The following is a 12,518-nucleotide window of genomic DNA, read 5'->3' as shown; positions in this document are numbered from 1 at the left end:
AACTTAATTGAATGAAAGCGAAATAACCAAATTTTGACAAATTAAGGGTATGTTTGGTTGGAATGATTTTAGGGAGGATGAAAAAAATAAGTGAAAAATAGGAGAAAAAATGGGTGGGAGGGTATTTTGGTTGAGAGGGGGAGGGGGAGAGAAAAATGGTAAAGCCCAGTTGTTTTTTTTTTGTTTGGTCCCACCAAAACTTAATATTTCTAAAATGGAGAAAAAATGAGAGTAAAAATGAGGTGCAAAATTTTGGACTAAAATGTCCAATCCACGATGTGTTTTTTGTTTTGCCTCTTTCATTTTTTTCCCTGACAACGTTATTTTTCCTATAAGTTCTTTTTATTTGACGTGCTATTCGTTTCTTTATTTTTATAATTATTTTTCATCGGTTTTGGTTTTTTGTTTTTGTTTGGGGGTTATTAATTTTTTTTTATATAAATTTTTTCCTCAGTTTTGGGTTCTTGAATTTATTTATTTTTGTTTTTTTTTTTAATGAAGTGTCCATTCATGTATGTATTTTTAATAAAAATTTAACAAATGGTGTATTTAGATACCGTTTATTTTGTTAAAATTAAAAAATTATTATTGAAAGTACTATAAATAAAAATAAAAGTTAGTTGAAATAATACAGTGGGACCTATAAATAATGCCAAAAAATGAAATAGAACCCATAAATAGTAGTAAAAATAAACTAAATAGTGAAATAATTTTAAGTTTTAAGTGCAACCCAAATGCACCCAAAGTGTTATTTTTGTGTATCTTATGACGTGATTATAAATTTATACAAACTACATTTTTTATCATCTAATTTTTCTTCTTAATCAAATAAAAAAGTATTTTATTCCTTCACTTTCCCCTTCCTTCTTTTCCACTTCTCCGATCAAACGGAAACTTAGAGGGTATAATTTGTCATTTAGCCAAATAAAAGAAAATCCCATTCTCCCTCTGGATACAAAACCCTCACAAACCAAACAGACACAACGAACAAACAAAGCCCAAGAAAAAGTCTCCCCAGATTTCCAAGTTCTCATTTCTTCAAATTCCAAATTCCATGCTCTTTCTCTCACTCTCACAAAAATCAGAATCACAAACACACACAGAGAGAGACAGAGCAAATCCAAACATCATCAATGGGCGCCACAAGCGGCGACGTGGAGGCGGGGTTCGCGAAGCTCCAAGGCGAAGACTTCGAGTACTACATGCAAACCTACTCCATAATCCTCGGCCGGAACTCCAAGAAATCGACGGTCGACGTCGACCTCTCCAGCCTCGGCGGCGGAATGAACATCTCCCGCCACCACGCCCGCATCTTCTACGACTTCGCCCGCCGCCGTTTCGCCCTCGAAGTCCTCGGCAAGAACGGCTGCTTCGTCGAGGGCGTCCTCCACCTCCCCGGCAACCCTCCCGTGAAGCTCGATTCTCAGGACCTTCTCCAGATCGGTGACAAAGAGTTTTACTTCCTTTTGCCCGTTCGGAGCATCCTCGGTGGCCCGGTAGGTGCTCGGGGTTACGCCGCGGCGGCCGGGGCGGGGGCGGGGGCGGTTGTGGCAGCGCCGGTCTCGGCGGGGCATTATGGGAATTATCATATCGCGGCGGCCGCAATGGGGAGTGGGAAGAAGGGGAGAGGGAGGGAGTATTATGAGGAGTATGAGGAGGATGATGGTGATGATGATAATAATGGGATTGGTGGGAGTAGTGGGAAGAAGGTGAGGAGAGAAGGATTTGATGGGTACAGCTATGGCGCTGGAGGCTCCGGCGGTAAGGGTTAGTGTTTTTTCGATTTTTGTTCAAATTCAATACTAGTAGGAGGAGATGGTAGAGTAGATTTTTAATTCAATGGTATATACCGGTTTACTAAGATATTAATATGATTGTTTTGTTTGGTGAGTTTAATCACTGGTATGTGCCATTTTGGATTTTTTTGTTTTTGATGATTTAGTTTTTCAATTTTTTTTTTTTAGAATTTAATACGAGTAGGAGGATATGGCATGTGAGGTGTGTTTTGTGGATGATATGATTATTTTGTTTGATGGGTTTTAGTTATTGGGATGTGATATTTTGGATTTCCTCAGAAAAGACGCTAGGCAATGCTACTGAGCTTTGAGGCTCTTGGCAATGTGGCATTTCGGATGTTGTTTATTACATGTGGTTGTGAGCTTTTGATTGTGTTGAGGGTTGCTTGGACACTTTCTTTGTTAGATTATGCTTGCATTTTCTGAACGATATTAAGGGGTTGTTTCGATTGATTGGTTTAATAACTGAGAACAGTGTGGAATTTTTTTGGTTAGGGCTTTTGATTATGGTGATATTGGTGGGAATTAGTAATTGGATTTTGAGTTTGTTAGAATATTTGGGAGGAAAATCTTTGCGTATTATTGTTGATATTTTTGGTTGTGGAGCTTTTTGGCCAAGAGCCTTGGCTCAACTAGAACCTCCTAGTGTTTCCAATGAAGATGTTCAGGGTTCAAACCCAATATCCCCCATTGTAACTGTTGAATATATATATAAAAATGGTAGTGGAGGTTTTTTTCATTCTACATGAGAAGTTGTTGAATGCTGTATTCCTTGGTTCTTTTCATTAAGTTCTTTGGGATGACTCATGGATGGTGCTGGTTAAACCCTTTGATAAACCTTGATATACTTCATTATCTGGATTACTTTGCGTTTGTGTTATTGACTATGCAAACCTGCTACTTCTGTTCTTATGAACAATATATATATTTTTTTGTTAATCAGTTGGTGATAGGAACTTTTTCCCCTTTCCACTTTGATATTTTTATGTTTGGTTGGTGTTTATTTTGTGCTTGTAGTTGTTGGAGGATGCACAGTTGATAGATTATGAACCAATTCAATGTTTTAAGGTTTAATTTCTTTTTAAAGTATATCTTTATCACTCATCTTGTGGCCTAGTATATTTATTCCCCTCCTCAACCACCACTTGGCCCCCCTTTCAACCTAGACTTAGTTTCCCAAAAATTGAGTCTTATTCATTTTAGTGAAATACACACACCCACACCCACACCCACACACACACATAGTATCACAATCACAATTTCAATAAATTGAACGGTGTTTGATGTGTTTGTAAGAAACATGTTGAATAAACCTCTCATTATAGCTGATGAGATTCCTAATTGGTACAGTTGGTATAATCATCCATGTATGCATTTAGACCCACTTAAACTAGGTTTTTAACATCTATACCTGTTTTTTGATAAGAAATAAAACTTTATTGAAATGAAAATGAGTATGCTTCTCATGTACACAGGCAGTGTACTAAGAAGGCAACAAAACTTCATCTTAAGTTCCATTAATCTAGAATTTCCTTCAAGGTAGAAAAAGAATGGCTACTTAAGCAAGCCATCCACTCAAGCATAGAGTGTAAAAAATACAATTTTAGCTCCAAGTTCCATTATATAATGTAACTAAAGAATCCATCCAAGGATCCTTAACTCCAAGTTCCATGAAAACAAAGATTCTGAAAAATGCATTATAGACTATGGAAAATCCCTGTTGAGAATGATTGGAGCCCCTGAAGAAGATGAAAATATTGAACTTATCAATTGGATGGTCAAATCTTCTAATAGATATAGATCACTTAGGATGATGAGGATGGAAACAAATGTGAAATAAAATGTAAACCTGATAGCAGTGTTGGTGATAACCAACACCCACAATCTGCTTTCAGGAAACTGAAGGGAAAGGTTGACTATTTGAAATAAGTGCATTGCTCCGTGTCTTAAAAAGAGAATATGGATTCCATTTTGAGAAATAGTGTTCCTAGTTCCCGCAACACTACATGTGATTATCCAATGTACTGAGAGGGCAAATTTTAGGTACAATTTATTAGATACTTTTGTGTTTATGGCTTCTTTTTGGGATTTCCTATGATAAATAGGATATACAGCTTCTTGATAAATTTATACAAGATGCTGACTTTACATAAATTGAAAGGGGACTTGGAATGAACCTTTGAGAAGGAATGTGCAGAAGCTGAAAAGGAAAGCAAACCCTTAGATCATGTGTTGTAACTGGGATTGTTTGTTGCTGATGTTATGATTCTTTGAGGAATTAGGATGAGGCTTAGAATTTTGTTCTGTTCATGGGCTGTTTAATGTTTACCAAGATGTCCATCCAATGGTGCTATTATAATTTATGTTGACTTCACGAATCCATTTTCCTGGGGTATATATGCACAGACATAGGGTAGGGGTAAATGCTACTATCTTTATTAATTGGCCTAGTTCTAGGTTATGACCATTTATTCTAAGTTTATCTTGTAAGCAAGCCATCATATGGAACATGTTTTGAAACTTGATTAAAAATAAAGTACTGTAGCTGACATCAAATTAATGCATATGACATTCTTCCTTGTTGAATTTATCATATTTACACCAATTTTCACCTCAAAGAGAAACACATGTATTATGTAGCCAACCTTGGCTATTGTTCCTAAAATTTATTTAGTTTGTGCTAGAAAAAGCTAGAAACAAAACTTTTCTGAAGAGTTTTTTTTTCTTCAAACAAGTTGGGTGCATTACGAATCAATACATGGAGGAGCTCTCACTCAATAGCAAAAAGCATGAGGAGCATGGAGGAGCTCTCACTCAATAGCAAAAAGCATGATGAGCTTGGCTAGTCCTCGTGATGGAGGACCATGGAAGCACTATTAAAGGCATAATTATTTTTTGATAAGTAAATAAGTTTTTTTAAGAGATGGAGGTATGTAGCCCAACCACAAAGGCTATATACAATAGGTACACACACAATTCAACTATGATCCATAGAATCTAATAAGTTTGAAAATGAAAATAATCTTGATTTTTTCCCTTAGTTTATCTTTCTGAGTTCCTTATCTTTGGTTTTGTTGTTTGGTTTTTCTGTTTCTTGTTGTTCATCATCATGAACTACTTGTACTTTTATTTTTCCTCATTTATATCATTTCTCTGATTACTTATCAAAAAAAAAGAAAATAATCTTGATGCTGTCATCCATTCAAACACGGTTATGAAAAACAGCAATTTCAAATCTAAAATGGTCCTCTTATGGTGGTGGGGTTGTGTATTTGTGGTTTACTTCCCAGTGGTGGATCCAAAGGGCCCTACCTTGTTGAGGTTCCACGCGTCAAAAAAAAAAAAAAAAAAAAATCGAAAATGGTCCTCTCATACCCCTCAAAGATTCTAGAATTCCTTTCTCACCGATTAAGGGTTATTGACTTGATTTTGTGATAAGATGTTCTCATATTCACTATATCACTTGAAAATGATCCTGAAAATTTGTTTTTGTATTGATATCATGCATTCTTGAATTGAATTGCCACATAGTTGCTTTGACAGTTTGCTTTTCCTTTTTGACTGCTTGGTTCCAAAATGGCTGTATAAATGATACAACACTTGTACCTACAAAATACTCTTTCATTGGCATGGTATTGTCTCCAATTCCTGCAGAGAAGAAAGCAGATGGAAGATCAAGGATTGATCGGGATGCTGACAATCATCAACTTCTGCAGTTGGAAGAAAAGGACGTGGTATCAACTGTAGCTACTGCGCTCTCAGATATTTGTGGTCCTGGAGAATGGATGCCTATGGAGAAACTTCATGCTGTGGTTAGTATTGTTACCTTTATTGCTTGTATATAAGGTCATTGCCCGTTGCTTATCCCATCTAAGTGATGTCCTGGGGGGTTTGTTTGGATCTTGTGCTAACCTTCAGCAATAATTTTTTGCATGAAGTGCCTCAGACTTTCAATGAGTCCATCTTGGTTCTAAGGGCTTGCAGGAACTGCCTGAGTTACTGAAATAAACCTCTATGTTCACTGAATGCCTAATACCTAAATAGAGTCAGTTATATTATATACTGATTTTGAGTATATATAGGGTAAAATGCATAAAACCACTTAAACTATTCTGCTACTTTGCCACAACTGTCTTATGTGGCAGATTGTGATTGGCTGCTGTCACTACTCACTATCATATGGACCCACCATTTTTTTTCCACCCCACACAGGCTGCCACGTAGGACAGTCGTGGCAAAGTGTGGTACTAACATTATTGTAAACTATTATCCAGTTGTAGTTACAATCCATGAAGTAAACCTTTAGTCAATTTTACCCATAAACTTTAAGAAATATGTAAATAAACCCTTCTGTTAATGTCTGTTCCAAATTAATGATTGAAAATAGCTCCATGATTGGTATGTGGCCACTAAAATGCATTAAATACCATGTAAGTTAGGCCAACACCATTCTAGGAGAAATGAAAATTTTCAAAAAAACACAACCCAATACGTAAATGGAACTCTACTATGGGGAGGGCTCAGTTTTAATGCTTAGAATGGAACTCTTTGAAGAAGCTCGTTTACAACTTGAATCAGCACCAAAAGAGAGAACCTTATGTTGAGATTTTGAGAAATAAATAGAGGAAGAGGGGATGGGTAAGGGAAGGCAAGCTATCCATTCCTCCATCTACATTTAGGTACTGCCTCTTGTTCTATTTTGACATTTTATTGTCCGATGCTACAAACTTTGGGAATTTTAATTTGATAATAAGATTGATGCGACTAATAATGTCAAAATACAAATATTAAATACATTGGTTGTGCATGACTGGATTATTGGGTGCATCACAGAACAAAGTGTTTGCTATAAATTTAGTCATTGTATTGTTAGGTATGGTAGGACATGGTAGCAGTCAGTGAGTTTATTAGAGTTGAAGGTTGCATCTTTGAGCTGCACATAACACTTAGAGGGATTATTAGAGTTGAGGATTCGGGTTTCAAAGTTGTCCATGAGTTCCAGGACAATGCCTCCAATAGAGGGATTCCATGGGAGGTCGATGTAGTTTTAGGAATTTTTGGGTTAATTTTCATGGTTGAGGGAGCTGTAGGGTTCTCAAGAACTTGCAGGAAAGTGAGGGTAAAGGATCTGGGTTGTTGGTGGGTTGGGTGAAGACAACTAGGAGGACTGGGAGGATGTCATGATTGAAGATTATGAAAGAAGATGTCCGGGGTTCTATGGGGTGGTCATGGTGTACAAAGTTAACGGTGGTGAGAGGGAGAGGAGAGGCAGCAGAGCAAATCAAATGTGATGACATCTTCAGCGGTTATGTAACAATCACATTGTCATTTTCTGTTATAAATTTGGAAGGTTCTAATGGAAGGATCTATTTGCATCTTTCTCAAATCTCAAACTTTTGAGGTAAAGTTAATTCAGGGATGTCTGTGCAGCTGATGCTCCGTTTGTTTCGAAGTAAAATATTTTCATTTTACAATGTTTGGTTGCATACTTGAAAAATGTTGTGAAAATCATTTTCAGTGTTTGTTTCTTGTAAAATGAAATTTTTCCTAGTTCTCAATACCCACCAAATGCAAGCACAACCACAGAAACCACCACTGATCGATCACCCAAAAATCCATACCGTGAAGAAAAAGCAGCCACCACTAACCACAAACCCACTTTGAAACCACCACCAACCCACCCACAAACCCACTCCTAAACCACCACCAACCACCCAAAAAAACCACCGACAACCCTAAAAACAATCACCAAACTCTGAAACCACCATCAACCACCCAAAAAGCATCCACCAAGCCACCACTAAAGATGAAACAACACAAATCCGAATCAGAAAGCCAAAAAAATACCCATGAAGGCCAGATTGGATACCCCAAAATCGCATGAACTCAAAACCCAAATCAAAACTTGATCGGTGTGAGAGAGTGAGAGAGGTGGTTGGCGTTTACAATTGGTTCAGATCAGGATTTGGGTTGTGAAATTGAGAATTGGTGGCGGAGCCGATGATGAGTGATGCTGACAAAAGGTGGCATTGCTGGTGGTTGCCGGACCACTGGGTAGGTGAGTTCCTGGCTAGTTTGTGGGATAGAAGAGGGAGAGAGAAGTGAGAGATGGAGGGAAGAAGGAGAGAGCAATGTGAGCGAGAAATGGAGAGAATAGTTGAGAGTGAGAGTGGAGAAATTGGAAAATGTTTTACTGATTTTTTAAACGTAAAACATTTGACCACTTTTTGCCTTTGCTCTTAAGGTTGACTAAAAATATTTTACAGTTGACCAACTATTTTACAACAAAACAAACATGGTAAAATATTTTCTTGGAAACATTTTACTTCAAAACAAATGGAGCGTGAGTAGAAGTTTAAGGGGTGCAAAACCATTTTACCCTACATAGATAAAAATTAAAAATTGAGACAATCTGGGAAAATTGTCTCTGTGTGCTTGTGGTAGGCATATGGTTAAGAGGATTTGTGAACTTATGGTGTAGAACCTTTAGAAAGAAGGGTTAGCGTTCAGGAATGACTAGGGTTTTGTAGGGAAGAGAAAATAATTGATTTAGGGTTGCAAAGAGGTAAGAAGAAACAGAATTGAATCTACCACAATTCGTTGATAGCAGCATGAACAATGCATGTGAACAGTGCCTGTGAATAGCTACAAAATATCAAAAAGAAGGGAAAGAGTGAGAAAAAGAAGAAATGAACAATAAGGCTATGTGCCTCAATACTCAAAACAATCAATATTTTATTGATCAACTCAACTCCTTGTTTTGAGTACTATATGGATGCTAAAACCTAACTTTTTTTAATAGAATTAGGACTATTACTTTTACCAGTGAATCTAACCCTAATTAAATTGAAATATCACACATGAAGACTCATAAAGTAAATAAATCTTATTAATAAAATTAAACCCAAGGCCCACAATTATGGCCCATACCCAACAATTACAGAATTTAAAAAATACATTTGACTGTAGAGAAACAAAATAAACATAAACTAAAATACAAATAACCAACTTAACTTACATGGGAAATTGTTCTTAGACTTTGGCTTAAATTTAGGTTTTCAAAGAGGATTTTTTTTTTATATCTAAACATGCTACGTTTGTGCCATCAAAAACTGATTTTACATTTTTGTGATTACCATGCTCCACATGGATGTGGTGCTTGCAGCACAACTATATTTTGGTTTTTTCTTACATACTCTCCTTGTTTGGAGTGTGGCTTTGTCGCATTTTTCTTGTTTTCCCTTCCTGTTTTACTTGGTTGTTGTAATTTTGGTTCTTGATTTTTGCCCCCACAGTACATCCCCAATGTACTCAGGTTGGCTTCTTTATTAATAAAATTTTTCGTTACTTATCCAAAAAAAAAAAAAACTTCTGAATAATGGATGCTAGCTCTAGTGTATTAGCCTGTTAAGTTCATTTTTGAAACTTGAACTGTGTACCTTGCCATCCCTTTTTGATGCCATGCCTCCTTTTCCATACTGCAAAGTCTTCCACATGGAAGATAGCATTCTCTTAACTTCTTGGATGCACTTTGTCGTAAAAAATATTTAGTATGATGCAAGTATATTTTTCAGTTAAGTGCTGGGTTTTTAGTACCACATTTCCCAGAAGGATACAGTGCAAAGAAATTTGTAAACTTAGAACCCACCCATTACATCTTTTGATTAGTGTTACCATGCGGACCTTCCATTGCAAGACACAACACCTTGCAATTTATTTTCCTTTTGACTTTTTCGTCACACAGCTCTCACATTGAGTAATTCTTTAAAGGTTCAGATGTTACTGTTTCATTAACTCTCGTCTAAATCTGATTAGTGCTGTTGCCAAATCCAGGTTCTCATCCCCTACCTTAACAATTATTATTGAAGTCAAATCAATTTGGGCTTCTTGCAATTAGATGATTTTGTAAGGGGGATTGAATCATAGGGTTGAGGCTACTACTTTAGGCATTTAGTAGACACTGAGTTTCTAATTTTCTGAAGAAACAAAAGCTTAAGTCACCATCCCCTCATAAGTATATTTTTAAAAGACATGGTTTCTTTTCAGTTTTGATTCTTATGGCAACAAATTTAATGATAGTGACTATCTTTTCTTTTTGGCTCAGCTGTAATGGGTCATTTTTATTGCATTGATAACAATGATTTGTACTACTGATATTGCATTGGGAGTTAAAACTCACATATACATATGGTTTGTTCACATTACTGAGTGTTCCTTGATGGTTCTAATCTTGTTCAGTTGTTGGAGAAGTATGCTAATGTCTGGCACCATAGTCGAGTAAGGAGATATCTTACATCTGAGGACTGGCCTGGTCCTGAATCCAAGGGGAAACCTTGGTACGGCTTGCTTATGTTGCTAAGGAAATATCCTGAACACTTTGTCATCAACACAAGGTCCAAGGGTCGTGTAACACTGGAGTTTGTCTCTCTTGTGTCTCTGCTCTCATAAAATAATGAAGTGGCTATGGGTGATTCCGTGATGCTGATACTTTATGGTGAAGTTTATTAGGAAAGGAATAGCAAGGGATTCCTATCGAGCAGCCAGGAACAAGGAGATTCAACTGTTCAAGGAATTCTTATGAGGTGTATTCTATAGTGATGATCTAGGTTCTAGAGACAAAATTGCTGATTGTCAACTTTTTTCTCTAACCTACTATTGTTGTGGAATGGGGTCAACCACCAATAGTGAGCTTTAGATAGGACCCTGTTAAATATATGTAAATGACAAGCTTGAATCTGAATTATGTTGCTGTTGTTTAAGCTACTGATATGAGATTGTTGGTACTCTTTCGGTGTTGGTATTTAGTGTCCTAAGTTTATTATACCGTCAGTCCCAAGATAGGAGGAAGGAGGGTCGTGAATGGTTGATTTGGATAAGTAGATTCTCCTTTTGAGCTTATAAACTGGTGGTTATCCCATCAGATCAATTACTAAATGGGGTTTTCGGTTCTAGTCCAGGCGACGCCATGTTTCAATTTAATTTTTAGATATTGTTTAAAACTGTACTATTTTTATAAAAAACTAAATGGGGTTGTTCCTAAACAACTGTTCTCCCTTTCAAGTTAACGTGCAAGAGATTCTTAAAAAATATTGCCGAGTGCTATGAGAAGCATCAAGCTGCTAGGCAAGGACTTGACATTCCTGAACTCACAATTTCAGAGCATAGATGGCAGAGGCTTGCTTCGGCCTTCAGGTACGGTCAGTTAATTGAGATTCTGAGCCTGCATAGCCTGCTGGTTTCAGAAATTATGAAGGTAAAAATAATAAATGGCTAGTCTAGTCCAGTATTAACCCAGCTTGTGGATTGCTATCCTTTGGTTAGGCTAAGGCTGTTTAAGCAGCTCTCATCTTGGCTTCTGATGCTGAGGGTCTAAGTCACTTTAATATTGGTGTGGTGGGTGACAGCATTGGATGCTCTTTCCTGGTTGGGAGACTGAAAAACAAATGAAAATGATATTAGAGAATCAGGGAAGGGAAGTCATTTACATGCTGCAGTTTCAGCTGTACCAAAAAGAACTGCAAATTCAGCAGCTCAGAATTAGCAGTGTATTCTCTCTGCTCGTATTCCTTCAACTTCTTACCGTCATGGTCTTTTTTTCGTTTTTATTTTTTAAGGTATACCCTCATGGTCTTTTGTTGGCTCCGTTGTATGATATCTATACTCGGTGATTTTTGCAGTGAATCTTCATATAAAAAAAACAGACTCACACACCGCACAAAAGGGCACGTCGGAAACTTGAGCATACAACGCGCTGCACATGAAAAAAACTTTTGTTTTAATGATAGGAGGAAAAACGTAAGTTTAACCAGATATATTTCCTTTACTTTCGTAGTTTTACATCAAACCCATATTTCCTCTAATAAAATTTTTCAAATAAGGGAATAAGAGCATTCACATCAAATTGTGCAAAAATTATTTACTTTAGTATTATAACTAATTTTTTTTTCTATTTTAACTAACAGTTTATCGAAACACTTATATTAATTCTAAACTTTATTTCAATAAGATACTTTTTTTCATATATATATTGTTTTTTATAAGTTTTAACAATATTAAACCTCAAAATATTTCAAAACAGCCATATCCTTAAACTTTAAACACAACAGTCATATTTTTTATTTTTTACTTAACGGTCATATTTTTGAAATTCAAACTCAACATTCATATTTTTAAAATTTAAATCCAACGGTCATATTTTTTAAATTCAAAACTACAATCACATTTTTGCTCTGTAAATAAGATTACCTTCTCTTTAATTTTTATCCACTTCTACCCAATTTTCTTTTCCATCCCCTTTTTATTTTCTCTCAATAAATTTCCCTTTTCAATTCGATTTTATTTTTCAAGTTGACGAGCCTCAACATGACTCATCTTCTTTTGATGATGAGTTGAAGCCTACTTTAGCTACTGTCATAGAAGAAGAATTGAATAACAAAAATTAATCGACATTATATCGTGATTCTATTCAACCTTGTATGTTTTTTTGGCGTAAGTTTTTGCAAGGTGATACAACTATTTTGCTGAAACACTGAAGTATCCTCCAAAGTATTTCAGAGGAGGTTTCCAATTAGGGTTGAAACTGATGAACCATACTTTGTTAAAAAAAAAAAAAAAAGCAATTGGAACGCTCGGACTGACCGTCTTCCCTTAAGAAGATGACCGCCGCATTCAAATGCTCACTTATGCAGTGATGACTGATTTGAAACGCTCACTTATGGAGTG

The 12,518-nt window shown here is 36.3% G+C and overlaps 1 protein-coding gene across 2 annotated transcripts; it reads left to right on the top strand.

The window, feature by feature from the left end:
• Positions 1-1,001: 1,001 nt before the first annotated feature.
• LOC115959701 (FHA domain-containing protein FHA2) lies at positions 1,002-10,747 on the top strand. 2 transcript variants are annotated; one of them, XM_031078209.1, is made up of 3 exons: positions 1,002-1,767; positions 5,451-5,608; positions 10,035-10,747. In XM_031078209.1, the coding sequence occupies exons 1-3, from the start codon at positions 1,134-1,136 to the stop codon at positions 10,242-10,244; spliced, it is 1,002 nt and encodes a 333-aa protein (XP_030934069.1). In that variant the 5' UTR covers positions 1,002-1,133; the 3' UTR covers positions 10,245-10,747. The 2 variants fall into 2 exon arrangements, with proteins under 2 accessions (XP_030934069.1, XP_030934068.1); XM_031078208.1 differs by having other exon boundaries at positions 1,038-1,761.
• Positions 10,748-12,518: the final 1,771 nt, after the last annotated feature.

Source organism: Quercus lobata, chromosome 9 (genome assembly GCF_001633185.2).
Source record: "Quercus lobata isolate SW786 chromosome 9, ValleyOak3.0 Primary Assembly, whole genome shotgun sequence".
NCBI lineage: Eukaryota > Viridiplantae > Streptophyta > Magnoliopsida > Fagales > Fagaceae > Quercus > Quercus lobata.
The sequence above is the reverse complement of the archived record's forward strand: the minus strand, read 5'-3'. Positions and strand labels throughout refer to the sequence as shown.

Excerpts from the sequence above, each read along its gene's own strand:
- LOC115959701 (XM_031078209.1), top strand. The coding sequence starts at position 1,134 with ATGGGCGCCACAAGCGGCGACGTGGAGGCGGGGTTCGCGAAGCTCCAA. Across the intron at positions 1,768-5,450 it reads TGGAGGCTCCGGCGGTAAGG|AGAAGAAAGCAGATGGAAGA; the intron begins GTTAGTGTTTTT and ends CAATTCCTGCAG. Across the intron at positions 5,609-10,034 it reads TGGAGAAACTTCATGCTGTG|TTGTTGGAGAAGTATGCTAA; the intron begins GTTAGTATTGTT and ends AATCTTGTTCAG.